The sequence below is a fragment of the Ursus arctos genome, unplaced genomic scaffold (assembly GCF_023065955.2).
Source record: "Ursus arctos isolate Adak ecotype North America unplaced genomic scaffold, UrsArc2.0 scaffold_34, whole genome shotgun sequence".
Classification (NCBI taxonomy): Eukaryota; Metazoa; Chordata; class Mammalia; order Carnivora; family Ursidae; genus Ursus; species Ursus arctos.
Window position 1 is genome coordinate 3,029,564 of NW_026623030.1, and position 16,174 is coordinate 3,045,737.

The 16,174-nt window shown below is 38.6% G+C and overlaps 1 protein-coding gene across 1 annotated transcript in view; it reads left to right on the forward strand.

The window, feature by feature from the left end:
- The window catches only part of MAPK1 (mitogen-activated protein kinase 1), a 104,653-nt gene that overhangs the window by 54,686 nt on the left and 33,793 nt on the right, over positions 1 to 16,174 (forward strand). Inside the window, exons 2-3 of the mRNA XM_026487825.4 lie at positions 7,632 to 7,814; positions 9,508 to 9,697. Of these exons, the coding sequence (XP_026343610.1) occupies positions 7,632 to 7,814; positions 9,508 to 9,697 (373 nt within the window). The remainder of the gene's footprint in view (positions 1 to 7,631; positions 7,815 to 9,507; positions 9,698 to 16,174) is intronic.

Here is a 16,174-nt window from a genome sequence, read left to right on the forward strand (position 1 = left end):
GAGTTCCTCAAGAACAGAGTACTATTTATTTATTTATTTATTTATTTATTTTTAAAGATTTTATTTATTTATGTGACAGAGAGACAGCCAGCGCGAGAGGGAACACAAGCAGGGGGAGTGGGAAAGGAAGAAGCAGGCTCCCAGCGGAGGAGCCCGATGTGGAACTCGATCCCTGAATGCCGGGATCACGCCTTGAGCCGAAGGCAGACGCTTAACGACTGCGCTACCCAGGCGCCCCCAGAATACTATTTAGAATCTTTGTATCCTGTTAAAATAGTCCTTGGTACATAGCAAATACTAACCCAAGACTGGATTAAAGTTCCCCCTTATTCAGGGGTGTGTGTTTGAAAGAGAGAGAAATAATATACCCAATTCCAATTTTTTTGAAGATTTTATATATTTGTTAGAGAGAGAGCACACTGTTCTCTCAGGTGGGAACAAGGTTAAGTAAAGATGTTTTGCACCTCTTTCCAATATTTATTTTTCAAGTATTTTTCTATTGGTCAGGAATCTCAAAATAATTGTGCTTCCTCCTTTAAAGAGTATTCCAGTATCCCAGTAATATTTCTCCTGTATATTTTTTTCCCCTAATTAAGAGGAACTTTTTTTTTTTTTTGAAGAGGCTCACATGGCTCTTCAATCAGGAGGTACACAGTGAAGGGTTTTGCACTCCTATCTGTCCCACTCCAGCCTGGCATTCTGTCCCTGCACCACCATTCCTTTACTTCCTTGTGTATCCTTCCAGACTTCCTTTGTGCAAACACAAGCAAATGTTAATATATATTTCTTATTATTTACTAGGAAAAGATAGCATGTTATCCACAGTTAGACCTTGCTTTTTTTTTCCACTAACAGATCTGGAAGATCTTTCTATGTCATTCCTTTTCTCAGCTGCAGAGTATTTCACTGTATGGATAACCACTCCCCTGTTGATGGATGCTTTTTTAAATTAAACTTTTTATTTTGAGAAATTGTAGAATCACATGCAGTTGTAAGGAATAATACAGAGAGATCCCAGTTTCCCTCACTGGTAACATCTTGCGTTACAGTCATACATTACAGTATACATTATATTACAACACAGTACCATCACTGAGAGATTGGCATTGATACAATCTATAGAGCTCATTCATATGTCACTAATTTTATGTACACTCATTTCTGTTTGTTTATTTTCTTTACAATTTTATCACATAGGTAGGTTCCTAAACCACTATCATTCTTTTTTGACATCTCTTGAAATGTTTAATTTTTTCCTTGTTAATATGTCTCTTTTTTCCTTAAATTTTTTTTTCTAATTTTTAAATTTTTTTTATTTTTAAGTAGGCTCCATGCCCAGTGTGAAGCCCAATGCAGGGCTTGAACTCACGACCCTGAGATCAAGACCTAAGCTGAGATCAAGAGTCAGACGTTTGAGCCACCCAGGGACCCTTTAAGAAATTTTTAATTGAACTATAATTGACAGTATTCTTTTTTTTTTTTTAATTTATTTGAGAGCGAGCGCAGGAGGGACAGGCAGAAGGAGAAGGAGAGGGAGAGGGACAAGCCGACTCCCTGCTGAGCGGGGAGCCGGACTCGAGGATCAATTCCAGAACCCTGAGATCATGACCTGAGCCAAAGTCAGATGCTTAACCAACTAAGCCACCCAGGTGCCCAACAGTTATCTGTTTCATGTGTACATCATAGTGATTCAGCATTTGTATACATTGCTGATTACCACAGTAGATGTAGTTACCATGTTACCATGCAAAGTTAATACAATACTATTGACTGTATTATCCGTGTTGTACATCACATCCCCGTGACATATTTATTTTAAAACTGAAAGTTTGTATCTCTTGATTCCCTTCACCCGTTTCACCCTGCCCCCAACCCCTTCCCCTCTGGCAACCACCACTCAATATCTATGAGTCTGAGTTTTGTTTTGTTGTATTTTATTGTTTCGATTCCACTTAAAAGTGAAATATATGTATACACATACACACATCCTATATCATCTTTTTCCATTCATCAGCAGACACTTAGGTTGTTTCCATATCTTCACTATTGTAAATAATGCTGCAGTGAACGGTGGGTGCACATATCTTTCTGAGTTAGTGTTTTTATTTTCTTTATGTAGATTCCTGGAGTGGAATTGCTGGATCGTATGGTAGTTCTATTTCTTTAATTTTTTGAGGAATCTTCATACTGTTTTCCATAGTGGTTGCACCCCTTTTAAAATAAAAAAATGTAAGTGTAGTAAAAACCACAATGTAAAACTTAACATTTTAACTATTTTTAAGTATACAGTTCAGTTCAGTTAAGTATATTCACATTATTGTGCAACAGATCTATAGAACTTTTTCATCTTGCGAAACTGAAACTCTGTAGCCTTGCACACCATCTCATTTCCTCCTTCCCCCAAGCCTTTGGTAACCACTATTCTACATTCTGATTTTTTATGAATTTGACAACTTACGTACTACATATAAGTGGAATCATACACAGTACTTTGTGGCTGGCTTATTTCAGTTAATGTCCTCAGGGTTCATCCACATTGTAGCATGTGGTAGAATTTCCTTTTTTTAAGGCTGAATTATATTCCAGTGTATGTATATATCACATTTTTTAAAATCCATTTACCCATCCATGGACATTTGTGTTGCTTCCACTTGGCTATTGTGAATAATGCTGTAGTGAACATGGATGGGCCAATATCTCTTCAGGATCCTATTTTGATTCTTTTGGATATATACCCAGAGTTGGCATTGCTGGGTCATACGGTAATTCTGTATTTTTTTTTTAGAAACTTCCATACTGTTTTCCATAGCGGCATTTTATATTCCCAACAGTGCACAGGGGTTCCAGTTTCTCCATACCCTCTCCAACACTTAATTTTTATTTTTATTTTTTTATATTGGCAATCATGATGGGCATGAGATAATATCTTGCTGCAGTTTTTATTTCAATTTCCCTAATAATGAGTGATGTTTAATAACTTTATATGCTTGTTGGTCATTTGTGTATCTTGTTTGGAGAAATGTCTATTTGACATGACGTCTCATTTTTAATGTTCTTTTTAATTGAACTGTTCTTAGATTCCTAAGATTAAATATTACTTGGACATAATGGAATTTTAATGTGTTATCAAATTATATTTACTCATTTTTTGTTGATTTTCAAGCTTGTGCTTATAAAAGAGACTGGTCTTTGTTTTTTGTTTTGTTTTGTTTTTTAAGATTTTATTCATTTATTCATTTGAGAGAGAGAGAGAGCATAAGCAGGGGGAGCAGCAGAGTCGGAGAGGGACAAGCAGACTGTGCTGGGAGCAGAGCCTGACATGGGGCTTGATCTCACAACCCTAAGATCATAACCTGAGCCGAAATCAAGAGTCAGATGCTTAACCGACTGAGCCACCAGATGCCTCTGTCTTTAGTTTTGGTTTTAGTTCTTTCTCATCATCATCAGTTTTTATTTATTGTTAAAGATTATTTGCCTTATAGAGATGAGTTAGGAAGATTTTCCTTTTTTTTTTAAGATTTTTTTTTTTTTTTTTTTTTTTTTTAGAGCAAGTGAGCACAAGCAGGGGGAGGGGCAAAGGGAGAGAGAGAAGCAGACTCCCTGCAGGAGTCCAATGTGGGGCTCAATCCCAGGACCTCGAGATTATGACCTGAATGGAAGGTAGACACTTAACTGACTAAGCCACCCAGGCACCCCAAGATTTTTTTTTTCCTTACCATTGAACAACTTATTTAAATTTTTGTTTTTGAAAAGAGCAAGTTTATCAGTTCAAAGAAAAATATGAATATCTAAAATTAACTCATCCAAAAACTATAATCACATACTGGATTAAAATCCTAAACTGTATCCGTCAGTTGTTTACAGAGACACATTTCAAGCAAAAGTTGTAGCATGGTACTAATTGTGGGGGAAATGGAGATGAGCAAAGATTAAATTCTTAGAGTAAAGAAGAAAAAAGAGTTGGTAATGCCAAAGGGATTTTATTTTATTTTAAAGATTTTAATTATTTATTTGACAGAGATAGAGACAGCCAGCGAGAGAGGGAACACAAGCAGGGGGAGTGGGAGAGGAAGAAGCAGGCTCCCAGCGGAGGAGCCTGATGTGGGGCTCGATCCCACAACGCCGGGATCACGCCCTGAGCTGAAGGTAGACGCTTAACCGCTGTGCCACCCAGGCGCCCCCCAAAGGGATTTTAAAGCAAAAGCTAACAACCAAAAAGCCCATGGTATCAGGTATAGCAAAATAAAATACAGAAAACAAAATCGAGGAATCCAAGGAGAATTGAGCAAATAATGTTACGTAAGAGTGTAAACTATTTGTGATCAGTTCTACGGCAGATTATATAAAACAAAAGGAGCTGGAAAACAGATAGGAAAATGACCCAACTCCATGGACAGGGTCCTACCTTCTTTTCAAGTGGGAACGAATGAGGAGGATCTCGTGGCTTCTCACTTAAAAGGGGTCAGTTTGTTATTTCATCACTTTGTGTTGATACAGTCGGAGGGACGCATTGACCATAAGCCCCCTCGCCCCAACAGTCTTGTGCTCAGAAGCAAATTTATGGCCATGTTTGACTACCCTGCTTCAATAAAGCAAATTTATAATATTGAGCTTAATCCAGTATTTTAACCTGTTTTCTCTTTTGGTGGACTCATGCTCTATGATTTTAATTTACCCAAAAAGAGTTTTAATTTTTAAAAATAATTTATTATCAATATTGAATTAGGTTGTTTGAATGACATATCCCTCTGCCTGCCTAACTGAAAATCTTTGGTTTAGGCCCTCATGCAGCAAACCAAAGCAGAATAAGATTTGAGTAGTGATTCTTTTATTTAAGGAAATATATTCCATTTCAAAGTATTGGGGGCACCTAAGTGCAATATATTAACAGGAGTGTGGGAGAATTGAAATTGAGTAAAACAAGGTGCCTAGGCCTACACCATAGTTTTGTGATGGAGTCAGATAAATGCATCAGTAATTCTCAGAATAAGCAGACTGACAAATACCATATAGAAGCACAAACTTGAGAAAAAACTTATTTTACTGTTTTCTATTTCTAGCACTTGAGGAAACAAGCAATGTTTTATTGCCTGTCAGTGTTATTTCATTGCGTGGACCAGGTATTGATACTTATTAAAATGGAAAGCTCTTATAGAAAAGATTAAATAGAATATTGATCATAAAGAGAATAGGAACATTCAAGATTAAAATGCATCACGGTGGGGCACCTGGGTGGCTCAGTCAGTTGAGCATCCAGCTCTTGGTTTTGGTTCAGGTCATGATCCTTAGGGTCATGGAATCAAGCCCTGTGTGGGGCTCCGCACTCAGTAGGGAGTCTACTTCAAGATTCTCTTCCTCTGCCTCTCCCAGGGCGTGCTCACTCACTCTAAAATAAATAAATAAATCCATCACAAATTGAAGGCATAGTTATTACTGCTTCTGCTCGAAATTCTGTTAAGTCAGACCCTGAGGTCAACTTGGAAAGAACTAGGCTCTTTGTAACAGCTATGGAACTTTTTTTTTTTTTAAGTTTATTTATTTTTTTAGTAATATCTACACCCAGCATGGGGCTCAAACTCATGACCCTGAGATCAAGAGTCACATGCTCTGCTAAGCCAGCCAGGTGCCCCAGGAACTCTTTTTTGAAGAATACTTTATAGGTTTTGTTATAAGATTACCCAAATATTTTGGTTAAATACCTTGGGGAAAAAAAAGAAAGAGCCACTCTGGAAAGCAATATGGAGGTTCCTCAAAAAATTAAAAATAGAATTACCATATGATCCAGTAATTCCACTACTGAGTATTTACCTAAAGAATACGAAAACACTAATTCGAAGACACGTGCACCCCTGTTTTTATTGTAGTAGTATTTATAATAGCCAACATATGGAAGCAACCAAAGTGTCCATCGATAATAAGTGGGTGAAAATGTATATATATACAATGGAATATTACTTGAGTAGCCATTAAAAAAGAATAAAATCTTGCCATTTGCAGCAACATGGATGGATCTAGAGGGTATTACGCTAAGTAAAATAAGTCAGAGAAGACAAATACTGTATGATTTCATTCATATGTGGAATTTAAGAAACAAAAGAAATGAACAAAGAAAAAAGACAAAAAAATAGACTCTTCCTTTTTACCCCACCCCCCACCACTCTGAGGTGGCTGGGGGATGGATGAAATGGATGAAGGGGCACTTATCATGGTGAGCACTGAGTACTGTATACAATTGTTGAATCACTCTCTTGTACACCTGAAATTAACATAACTGTACGTTAATTATACTGGAATTAAGAATTCCTTTTTTTTTCAAAAAGGAAGGCCTAGGATGAGGCACAGAAACGAGCTTTTTTTTTTTTTTTTTTTTTTTAAGATTTATTTATTGAGAGAGAGAGACTATGGGTGAGTGGGGGAGGGGCGTGCGGGGCGGGGGGGGGGGGAGAGACTCAAGCGGACTCCCTCCTGAGCACAGAGCCCATTGCTGTGAGGCTTAGTTTCACAACCTTGAGATCATGACCTGAGCCAAAATGAAGAGTCAGATGCTTAACCATCTGAGCCACCCAGGTGCCCCAAAACTAGCATTTTTAAAAAGAATGTCAGGTGATCCTGATGCAGGGATCTGGGGACCACAATTTGAGCAGCACTTCAGTTGAGTGATGGGGCCCATCCATTGGTGGCAACCTATCAATGCAGCATGTACCCAGATAGAGAATGTCCTGAGAAAAGGATGTAAGCCTAAGGTACTTTGGAAGAAGAAGGCCTAGAGAGATTAATCCTTTGGGTAAATGAATTATCCTCTTTAAGGGAATCTTACCTCGACAGTGTACATAAAAACATCGCTATCGCCTACTTTTAAAGATATTGTGAAGACAAAATGTAATTATGTATATGAAGAGCTTTGGAGGGCAAAGTTTTTTTTAACGTGTTATAATAAATTTCAAAATCATGTAGTATTTACCAATACTGTCTTAAAATGTGATTTTTTTTTTCCTTATGGCTTTTGTGTTTTATGGTTAAAAACCACTTTAATATACATAGAACCATTATTTTTCTTCACCAAGAATAATTTGCTTATCATTTATATGAAGGTCATTCCTGGAACTGTATGAGCCTACTTAAATTGATTACTTGAAACAGTTAAAAAAAGAAGAGTCATGTCATTTTGCAAGTAAGACAAAGTAGATGCAAGCAATCAAGGCATCCTCTTGGGTCCATTTTTGTTAGGAATAAAGATGTGGTTGATGGTCATTTGAATGTTTCTGCTGAGTCAGAGGAATCTGATACAACAATAGGAAGTTGTTTGGAGACAGAAAAGATTACTCTCACCAAAATGCAGTTGCTGTTAAAAACAGTGGGAAGATGTTCTGTGCATGCATGTGTGGCATAAAACCATGTTCCAGGGCTGGGCCCTCTGAGTTTGACATTCAGTATGTGCTATGTTGTGCCAGGTGCATCCTTCCTAGCTTGAGGCTTTTTTGTGGATAACATACATGCTGCCTTCATGTGTATGAAACAAGTACTTACCCAGAGTGGTAGACATATAATACTGTAACGATTTTTATTCTTTCCGCCAAGATGTTCTGAAACTATTTTAAATGTCATCTCTCCCCTCCCCCCCCTTTTTTTAGCTCTGCTTATGATAATGTCAACAAAGTTCGAGTAGCTATCAAGAAAATCAGTCCTTTTGAGCACCAGACCTACTGCCAGAGAACCCTGAGGGAGATAAAAATCTTACTGCGCTTCAGACATGAGAACATCATTGGAATCAATGATATTATTCGAGCACCAACCATCGAGCAAATGAAAGATGTGTATCCTTTTCAGACAGCTGACTCCACTGATTGGTCACCTCGTTGAGGAAATGTAACTTGAAATACCTGGATTTATCAGAGTAAAGAAAAAGTATATAAAGCACATTAAAGGGGAAATTGTAATCTGCTTGCTATTTCCTAGAAGACTTGTATAATTTTTTTCTTTGATTTATTTATCAGTTGTCAGTAACTGTTTTTAGTGTCTTTTAGCAAATCCAATATTTTCTGTGTTTCGGTAAAGATTTTGTTTAAGTGTAGTTATCGAAACTCTTAATACCATTTCCAGTCATGTTTTTTCCATTCAAGGTATGGTTTGTTATGGTAAAAAGAGAAGGAATGAACAGTAGACTAAGAAAGAAGGTGCCCTGGATATCAGGGCAAATCCAGACTATCCTGATCTTAGACAGTGTCCACCTCTAGGTCTGTTTGCTCATCTTTAGAGTTAAGATACTAGCCTAGCCTTCATGATCTTTAAAGCTGACTCAGCTCTGAAGTTATGTTATTAACTATGAGCAACATTTAGAAATCTGGACTAAGCACGCCCAGAGGATGCTGCCTGGTTAAAGACTGCATTTGAAAGATAGAAGCATTAAGTATACTGAAGAAGGTCTGTCAGGAAAAAGTTACTATTGGGGCTAGTATAGCATTCCTGCCAGTTTTCCCAGTTTGCATTCTGCCCCTCTAGGGATGGGCAGCTCACTGTCTCTAGGCTTCCCTTTCCATTTTTAAACAGCTCTGTTATCAAGTTGTAGTGTTATTTTAGGTGAGATGCCTCCTGCTGCTACCACCTGTTGTCCTCCTTTACCTTTTACTAGGAAAATCAAGTCTCTTTCAAGATGACAAGTTTCCAGATTCTGTTTCCTCTGAATCGCATACTGTGTCTCATCTAGCATGAATCTGTAGGGGACATACAATAATATTTACCCAGAAATGAATAAGAGAAATGCAAAAACACTGCTGATGAAATAATATCTGGTGAAGTTAAAGCTAAAGAGTTTTAGAATTTAATTTCTGTAAGAAAGAAATCCGCTACAGATAAAACTCTAGGTGGCTTAGATACATGGATAGGCAAGAAAGCAAGAGGAGCAGAACCAGCATGAGCCCCGTAGCATGACTTCCCAGTACTCTCATTTATTTAGGATCTTAACCTCAGTTGGAGAGACAAGCATATTGAAGGCTGAATTTCATAGCGATGTGTTCTAGGTCTGTATTTCCAAAGGTTTTATGGTTGATAAAGGGGGAGGGGACAAGAAGGGAGGTAAAAGAACAGTGACATTACAAGGTGTTGCTGGGCCAAAAAGAGGAGGAGAATGTATGATGCCTGCTGGTTACCACCTTCTCAAAGCCCTTTTCAGTAATCCTTGGAGAGGGTTTGTTGATGATGGACTAGGAGGTTGAGACTTAAAGATTAGCCAGTATTTCCATAACAGCCTGTCTCATCTGAGTCTAGGCCTATTATTTGTCACATCAGGCAGATATTAATGCCTGTTGTTTCACAGGACCTAAGAAGGGGTTAACTATTTTAGAGTCCTTCCATAGAGGTATACCAGGTTTTCATCATCAGTTCCTCATTTTCCTTGTAGGCCTTGTGATATATCAATGGACCGTTTGGGGAGAGGGTTCATTTTTATTTCATTGTGCTTTGCTAAGTGTAACCAGATACTTGCTGTATTACCTTAACCTGTCTAAATAGGTATATAGTACAGGACCTCATGGAAACAGATCTATACAAGCTCTTGAAGACGCAACACCTCAGCAACGACCATATCTGCTATTTTCTTTACCAGATCCTCAGAGGGTTAAAATATATCCATTCAGCTAATGTACTGCACCGTGACCTCAAACCTTCCAACCTGCTGCTCAACACCACCTGCGATCTCAAGGTCAGCCTCGTTATTTACTCTTAGGGTGATATATGTTGAAAAAAACTCTTTCACTGGGGCATATTTATACTGTTATTCATATTTAAAATCACACCAGAGGGGTGCCTGGGTGGCGCAGTTGTTAAGCGTCTGCCTTCGCGTCTGCCTTCGGCTCAGGGCGTGATCCTGGCATTCCGGGATTGAGCCCCACATCAGGCTCCTCCACTAGGAGCCTGCTTCTTGCTCTCCCCCTCCCCCTGCTTGTGTTCCCTCTCTCACTGGCTGTCTTTCTCTGTCTAATAAACAAATAAATCTTTAAAAAAAACCAATCACACCAGAAATACATGAAAACATTTTTATGGCCACCCCCATGCAAGTAAAAAGTGCTAGTTCTCTTCTTCTCCATTTGATTGTTCCTTTCTCTCCAGAGGTAACCACTATAATATATTGGTATATTTTCTTCCAAAGTTCTTGGTATTTTCTTACATATATGTGTATATCTACGCTTACGTATATAAAAGGATCATGTGGGGCGCCTGGGTGGCACAGCGGTTAAGCGTCTGCCTTCGGCTCAGGGCGTGATCCCGACGTTATGGGATCGAGCCCCACATCAGGCTCCTCTGCTATGAGCCTGCTTCTTCCTCTCCCACTCCCCCTGCTTGTGTTCCCTCTCTCGCTGGCTGTCTCTATCTCTGTCGAATAAATAAATAAAATCTTTAAAAAAATAAAAATAAAAGGATCATGTGCATTATGTGTAAGTAAAAAAATCCATTTCACTGGTAACCTTTTTTTTTCAATAAATTTTATACAAAGAACACTCAGAAAACAGCAAAAAACTTAACCTTTAATGACTAGTACCTAAGGCATTCCCAATAAATGGGGAAACCCTAGATCCTTACAGTCCTCAGAGTTCTCTTAAAAATGGGTAGCATTTGAATGCATATATTTCTATTTTAATAGTAGCAGAGCTAAACAAGGAGGGAAATCTCAGGATGTATTAGATATGAAGGGATGTGGATTCAGTCTGATAAAAATGCATGTGAATCCAAGAAGACCTAGATAAATGGAAAGATATCCAATGTCTGTGGATTGCAAGACTTAATACTGTTTAGAAGGCAGAGCTCCCCTAAATTGATCTCCAGAGTCAGTGTGTTCCCTGACAAGGCTCTAGGTGGCTTTTTTGCAGATATGGACAGGTTGGTCCTGAAATGAATAGAGGACCCAAAATAGCCAAAATCATCTTATGAAAAAACAAAATTGGAGGGCTTATTACACTTTCTTGATTTCAAAACTTACTACAAAACTATAGTAATCAAGACACTGATATTGGCATAAGAGTGGGGCATATAGATCAATGAAATAAAATTGGGAGTTAATAAATAAACCTGTATGTTTATGGTAACTGATTTTTGGTTGAGAGTGCCAAGATCATTCTTTTCAACAAATGATTGAAGTGCTGGGACAGCTCGATATATGCTCATACCATGTACAAAAATTAACACAAAACAGATCAAAGACCTAAAAAAAAATTTTTTTTTTTTTTTAAGATTTTAATTTGAGGGGTGCCTGGGTGGTTCAGTCGGTTAAGCATCTGTCTTCAGCTCAGGTCATGATCCCAGGTCCTGGAATAGAGCCCGCCATGATCAGGCTCCCTGCTCAGTGGGGAGCCTGCTTCTCCCTCTCCGTCTGCCACTCCCCTTGTTTGTGCTCTCTTGTGCTTGCTTTCTCTCTCTCTGTAAAATATATAAATAAAAGCTTTTTTAAAAAAAGATTTTAATTTGAGAGAGCCAGCATTCACGAGCCAGGGGAGGGGCAGACTTCCTGCTGAGTGTGGAGCCAGTAGCAGCCAATCCCAGGACGCTGCTTAACCCACTGAGCCACCCAGGTGCCCCTAAAGACCTAAATCTAAGAGCTAAACTAGAATAGGCTTGGAGAACATCGGAGTGAGTCTTTGCAGTCTTGCGTTAGGCAGATCTTGTTAGACGTGACACCAAAAAAAGCACAAGCAACAAAAGGGGAAAAAAATTGATTTTATCTAGATTAGGAAACTGTGTTACAGAGTAAACCATCAAGAAAGTGAAAGATAATCCACAGAATGAGAGAAAATATTTGTAAATCATGTATCTGATAAGAGACTTTTATATCTAGAATATTTGAAAAACTCTTGTAACTCAACAATAAACGATAAATAGCCCAGTTTAACATTCGGCAAAGGATCTGAATGGACATTTTTCTAAAGAAGTTATGCAAATAGGCAACAAGTACATGGAAAGATGCTTGGTATCGTAAATCAGTAGGGAAATGCAAGTCAAAACCATAATGAGATACCAATTTATACATACTAGGGTGGCTATAATCAAAAAGTCAGATGATAAATGTTGGTGAGGAGGATTTCACTCCTAGGTGTATACCTAAGTAAAATGAAAATGTGTCCACACAAAAACTAGCATACAAATAATCTAAAGTAGCATAATAGTCCAAAAATGGAAACAGCTTGAATGTCCTTTGATGATGAATAAATAAAATGTGGTAGATCCATACAATGAAATAAAAAGGAATGGAATACTGATAGATGCTACAATGTGGATGAACCTTAGAAAATTATTATAAGTGAAAGAAGCCAGTCATAAAAGACTACGTAATGTGTGCTCTACTTACATGAAATGTCCAGAATAGATAAATCGGTAGCACAGAAAGTGGATAAAATAAAATAAACTCCTAGGCAGGTGGGATTGGGGAGGAATGGGGAGACTGCTAATGAATACACGAACTCTTCCTGTGGTTACAGAAATACTCTAAAATTAGATGGTGGTAACAGTTGTGTACCCTGTGAGTACAGTACCAAAAACCATTGAACTGTATACCTTAAGTGGGTGAATTATATGGTATGTGAATTATATCTCAAAGCTATGTAAAAAGTGCATTTAAATGTATAGCAGTAATCATTTCTTGGACTTCAGTTTAACAGACATTCCTGTGAGAAGCCCTTAAAGAATACCTGGCAAGGGAGAGGGAGGAGTGTCTGCTCCTGCAGTCTGAAAACTGATAGGTCAGAATTCTGATAAACGATAGATGATTATTATAATAATATCTGCTGCAACTGAGGTACTGAAAAGAAAAGTGTACAGATGCAAAGGAGAGAGGTGGGTTAGTTCTGGCTGGGGCTTTGAGAGGCATCAGGAAGCAGGTGGTGTCCATGCTGGTCCTCTAAAGATGGGCAGGCTTTCAGTAAGGGAGTGGCTGTGTTAGGCAAAGAGTATCTTAGTAGGCAAAAGGAACAGCAGAAAGGAAAGTAAGAAGTTAAGGGATTAGTGCGTAAAACACTGAGGCCTGTTTTGTGTGGCTGCAGCTTTGGATGAGTAATAGGAAGTCATTAATGCTAAGCTGGAGCTGTTGGTTGGAAGTAGATCCCGGAGAACCTTCTGGAACTATCTAAAAAAAAGGCAGTGGGTTCTGTTACCAGGTGGTCGGTCGGTCAGCTTATTCACTATCATTGAGTGTTTAAAACAGGATGACTAACATTCTTTGAGATGTGAAAGAGGGTAGCTTCCTACATTAGATACAGTTGGGTTGGACTCTGTCATCTCTTGGGATCCTACAAAGTTAGATTTATGTCTTACATGGGGTGTAACCAGATCCCTTCCCATGGATCTGCAACTAAAAGCCAGGTGGGCACAAAAGGAATGAAGCTGCTTGTAGGAATGGCCACACTTTGTTGGCTCTTAGTGATTTTCTTGAAAAATTACAATATTTTTATGTCTCCTAGTTCTTTTCTTTTTTCTTTCTATTTCTTACCACAACTCTGTTATGACAGATTGCTTTTGTTTTTGGAGAGACATTCTCAATCAGTATTTTCAGTATGGGAAAAGTTGACTCTTAACTTTTGTTTGAAAATGCTCATCCTTAAGAAGAAAACAAACAGAACCAGATTACTTTGTTGTCTGTTCTCTATTTGTGGGCTTGTCTTTACCTAGGGCCATTTTATTCATACTCACCAAAATTTACACCCACATTGATAGATCTGTGTTGTTGGCCATCTGCACAATCCAAGTATTGTTTTCAAAACCCAGCATAACACAGAGACTCAGAAACACAATAGGATAATTTAGATATTTACAGCAGTATAATTCACCCACATTTTGAAGTGTAGATATGGGGTGTGGCTTCATTCACGTGAGCATGAATATTCAGGAGAGAATCTCATTGTAAAGATGAGTATGGTATATCATCCCTGATTTGTCATGGTGAGCATTTCCCAAAGGTAGGTCTTGGTACGGTGGCAGTTTAGGTGCATCTGTGAGGGTTGAGAGAGCAGCAGTGGGGAAAAGGGTCTTTTCTGCTTGCGCTCTGAAATCACTGTATATCCATCACATCCTCAGTACCTTGGGGTGACCATGATGCCTGTACCAAGGAAGTCTGTAACCTGTGATCTTGCCTCTTATTATTTAGGGTTTTTTCAAGTTTCAAGTTCACATGAAGTCATGTCATTTCATCCTTTTTCCATTGGCTTCTCTTACTAAAGTATTTCTTACTCTTGAGCCCTGGGGTATCAGTTGTTATTAATGTCTTTTAGACTGTTAACTTTTGACTTTCATTCTAGTCAAGGTCAACTGCAGTTAAGATTTCTTTCTCACTTCCATAAACATGCTTTGCACTTGTTTTCTGAAGTCCTGAGACAAGTAGATGTTGACTTCTTAGAACCTTTCTGAGAGCCTCTCTTGTAGACTCCCATTTTATTGCTCAGGGCCACAGAAACACAAGGGTTAGAGATCCTATTTGGAGATTCTGCTAGCATATTTCTAGTGGAACTACCAGGGGAATGAGGTCTCTAGCAGTCTGTGTCCTTGATGTTTGCTAGACAGAGCCCACAGAAATCCCAATTGGAGTCCCAGGGTGCTAGGATCACAGAGTTTTTTGTTCTGGTTATGCCTGGGAGGGAGGACTCTGGAAGATAGGAAGTGAAATCTGTCTTTGGGGTTTCCTTTGTTTAATAAAATTCTGAGTTTACATAGCCTAAAAAGCAGCCAGGTAGGAGTGCTGGAGGTCCTTTTATGTTTCTTGTACCATATGCTACTTGACCATACCTTCCTTTGTATGGAATTATAATGAATATACTTTCTTATTTTGTAGACTTCATAGTTTTTAGTCATTACCATATAAATTTGGCTAGCCTTCAGTGTTGTGGTATTATTATTTTTGTCTTTTTTAAATCATATGAGCTTTTCATTGATGACCGTGAATAGGGTTGTGAAATCTTTTAGAGGTCTAAACCCCACATCTCCCTCTTTTTTTAAATTGTAACCAGTAACTTTTGAGAACCTTCTGGTTCTATATCCTGTACTAGGCATGAGGGATACAAATAATAAAACAAGGTCACCCTTAGACCAACTCGCTGTTCTGAAAATCGGTCACTGAAGGAAAGGGATGTCTTTCCAGTAGGATTTGTGCATCAGTATAAACAGCTCCAGTTGATGAACAATGGCTCTTCAAAAAGAATGCCAGCTAGTTCATGCAGAACAAATAATAAAACTAGAAAAATCACCATTTTGCAACTTCCAGTGAAATAATTGGTTTGTACAGTATAATCCATGGATCCTCTGCTCACTTTGCTCAGACTCTCAGACTCTAGGTGGGCTGCTGCTGCCTCCCCACATGAATTCCCTCTTCACCTCACACCTAGACTACGCCCTGATCTGGAGCCCTCTTACCTCACACTCCAGTGAGCCGCTACGGTTCTCCTAACCCCACGGAGATCCTTATGTCATATGAACCCCCCTGAAGGGCTTTTGGACCGGATTTCCTGCAGGGAGAGGATGAGGAAGAGCAACTGCACATTTAGTTTTAATCTTAAGGAAATAGCTGTATTGCAGCATTCAGCATGATAGGTTATGTTGTCCTTCCTAGTGAAGGAATACTAGGAATTCCAGTTTTTAATTTTTTCCTTCTTCCTCAATATTGCCACTTTGGTGTAATTTTACTAACATTGTTTAACATAAGATTTTAACCCTGGTAACTCTGTACCCTGATTTTTATTTTTTAAAAGATTATCAGCAATTCAGATATTGTGAAAAATGATCACCGTTAGAGTCTGTGCCAATTAATCCACCCCAGTTGTTGTGCTTCCTATAAACATGTAAAATAAGTTAAGTTATTGACCAAACGTCAGGTGTCCACCATGTATATGACAATTAGGAATAACAAGTCAGTCAAGTGTTGCCTTTTTGGGGGAACTTGTTTCTCTTTTAGCTGGGAAGATGGGCATAAGCACAGTTAACTATCATGGATTGTGGGATGTACTTTAATATGTGTCTAACAAAGTATTAGAGGAGTTTAGAAAACTGAGCAATCAGTTCTTGGGTGGGGGTGTTGTTGATTTCTGGGAAACTTCTCAGAAGGGGTGCCTTTCAAGTTGGGTTTAGGGTAAGGGAATGGCATGGATAGGGTGCTCAATGGAAAGGTTGTTGCATAGTTAGGTCATAAAAACAGGTGTAGGGCGCC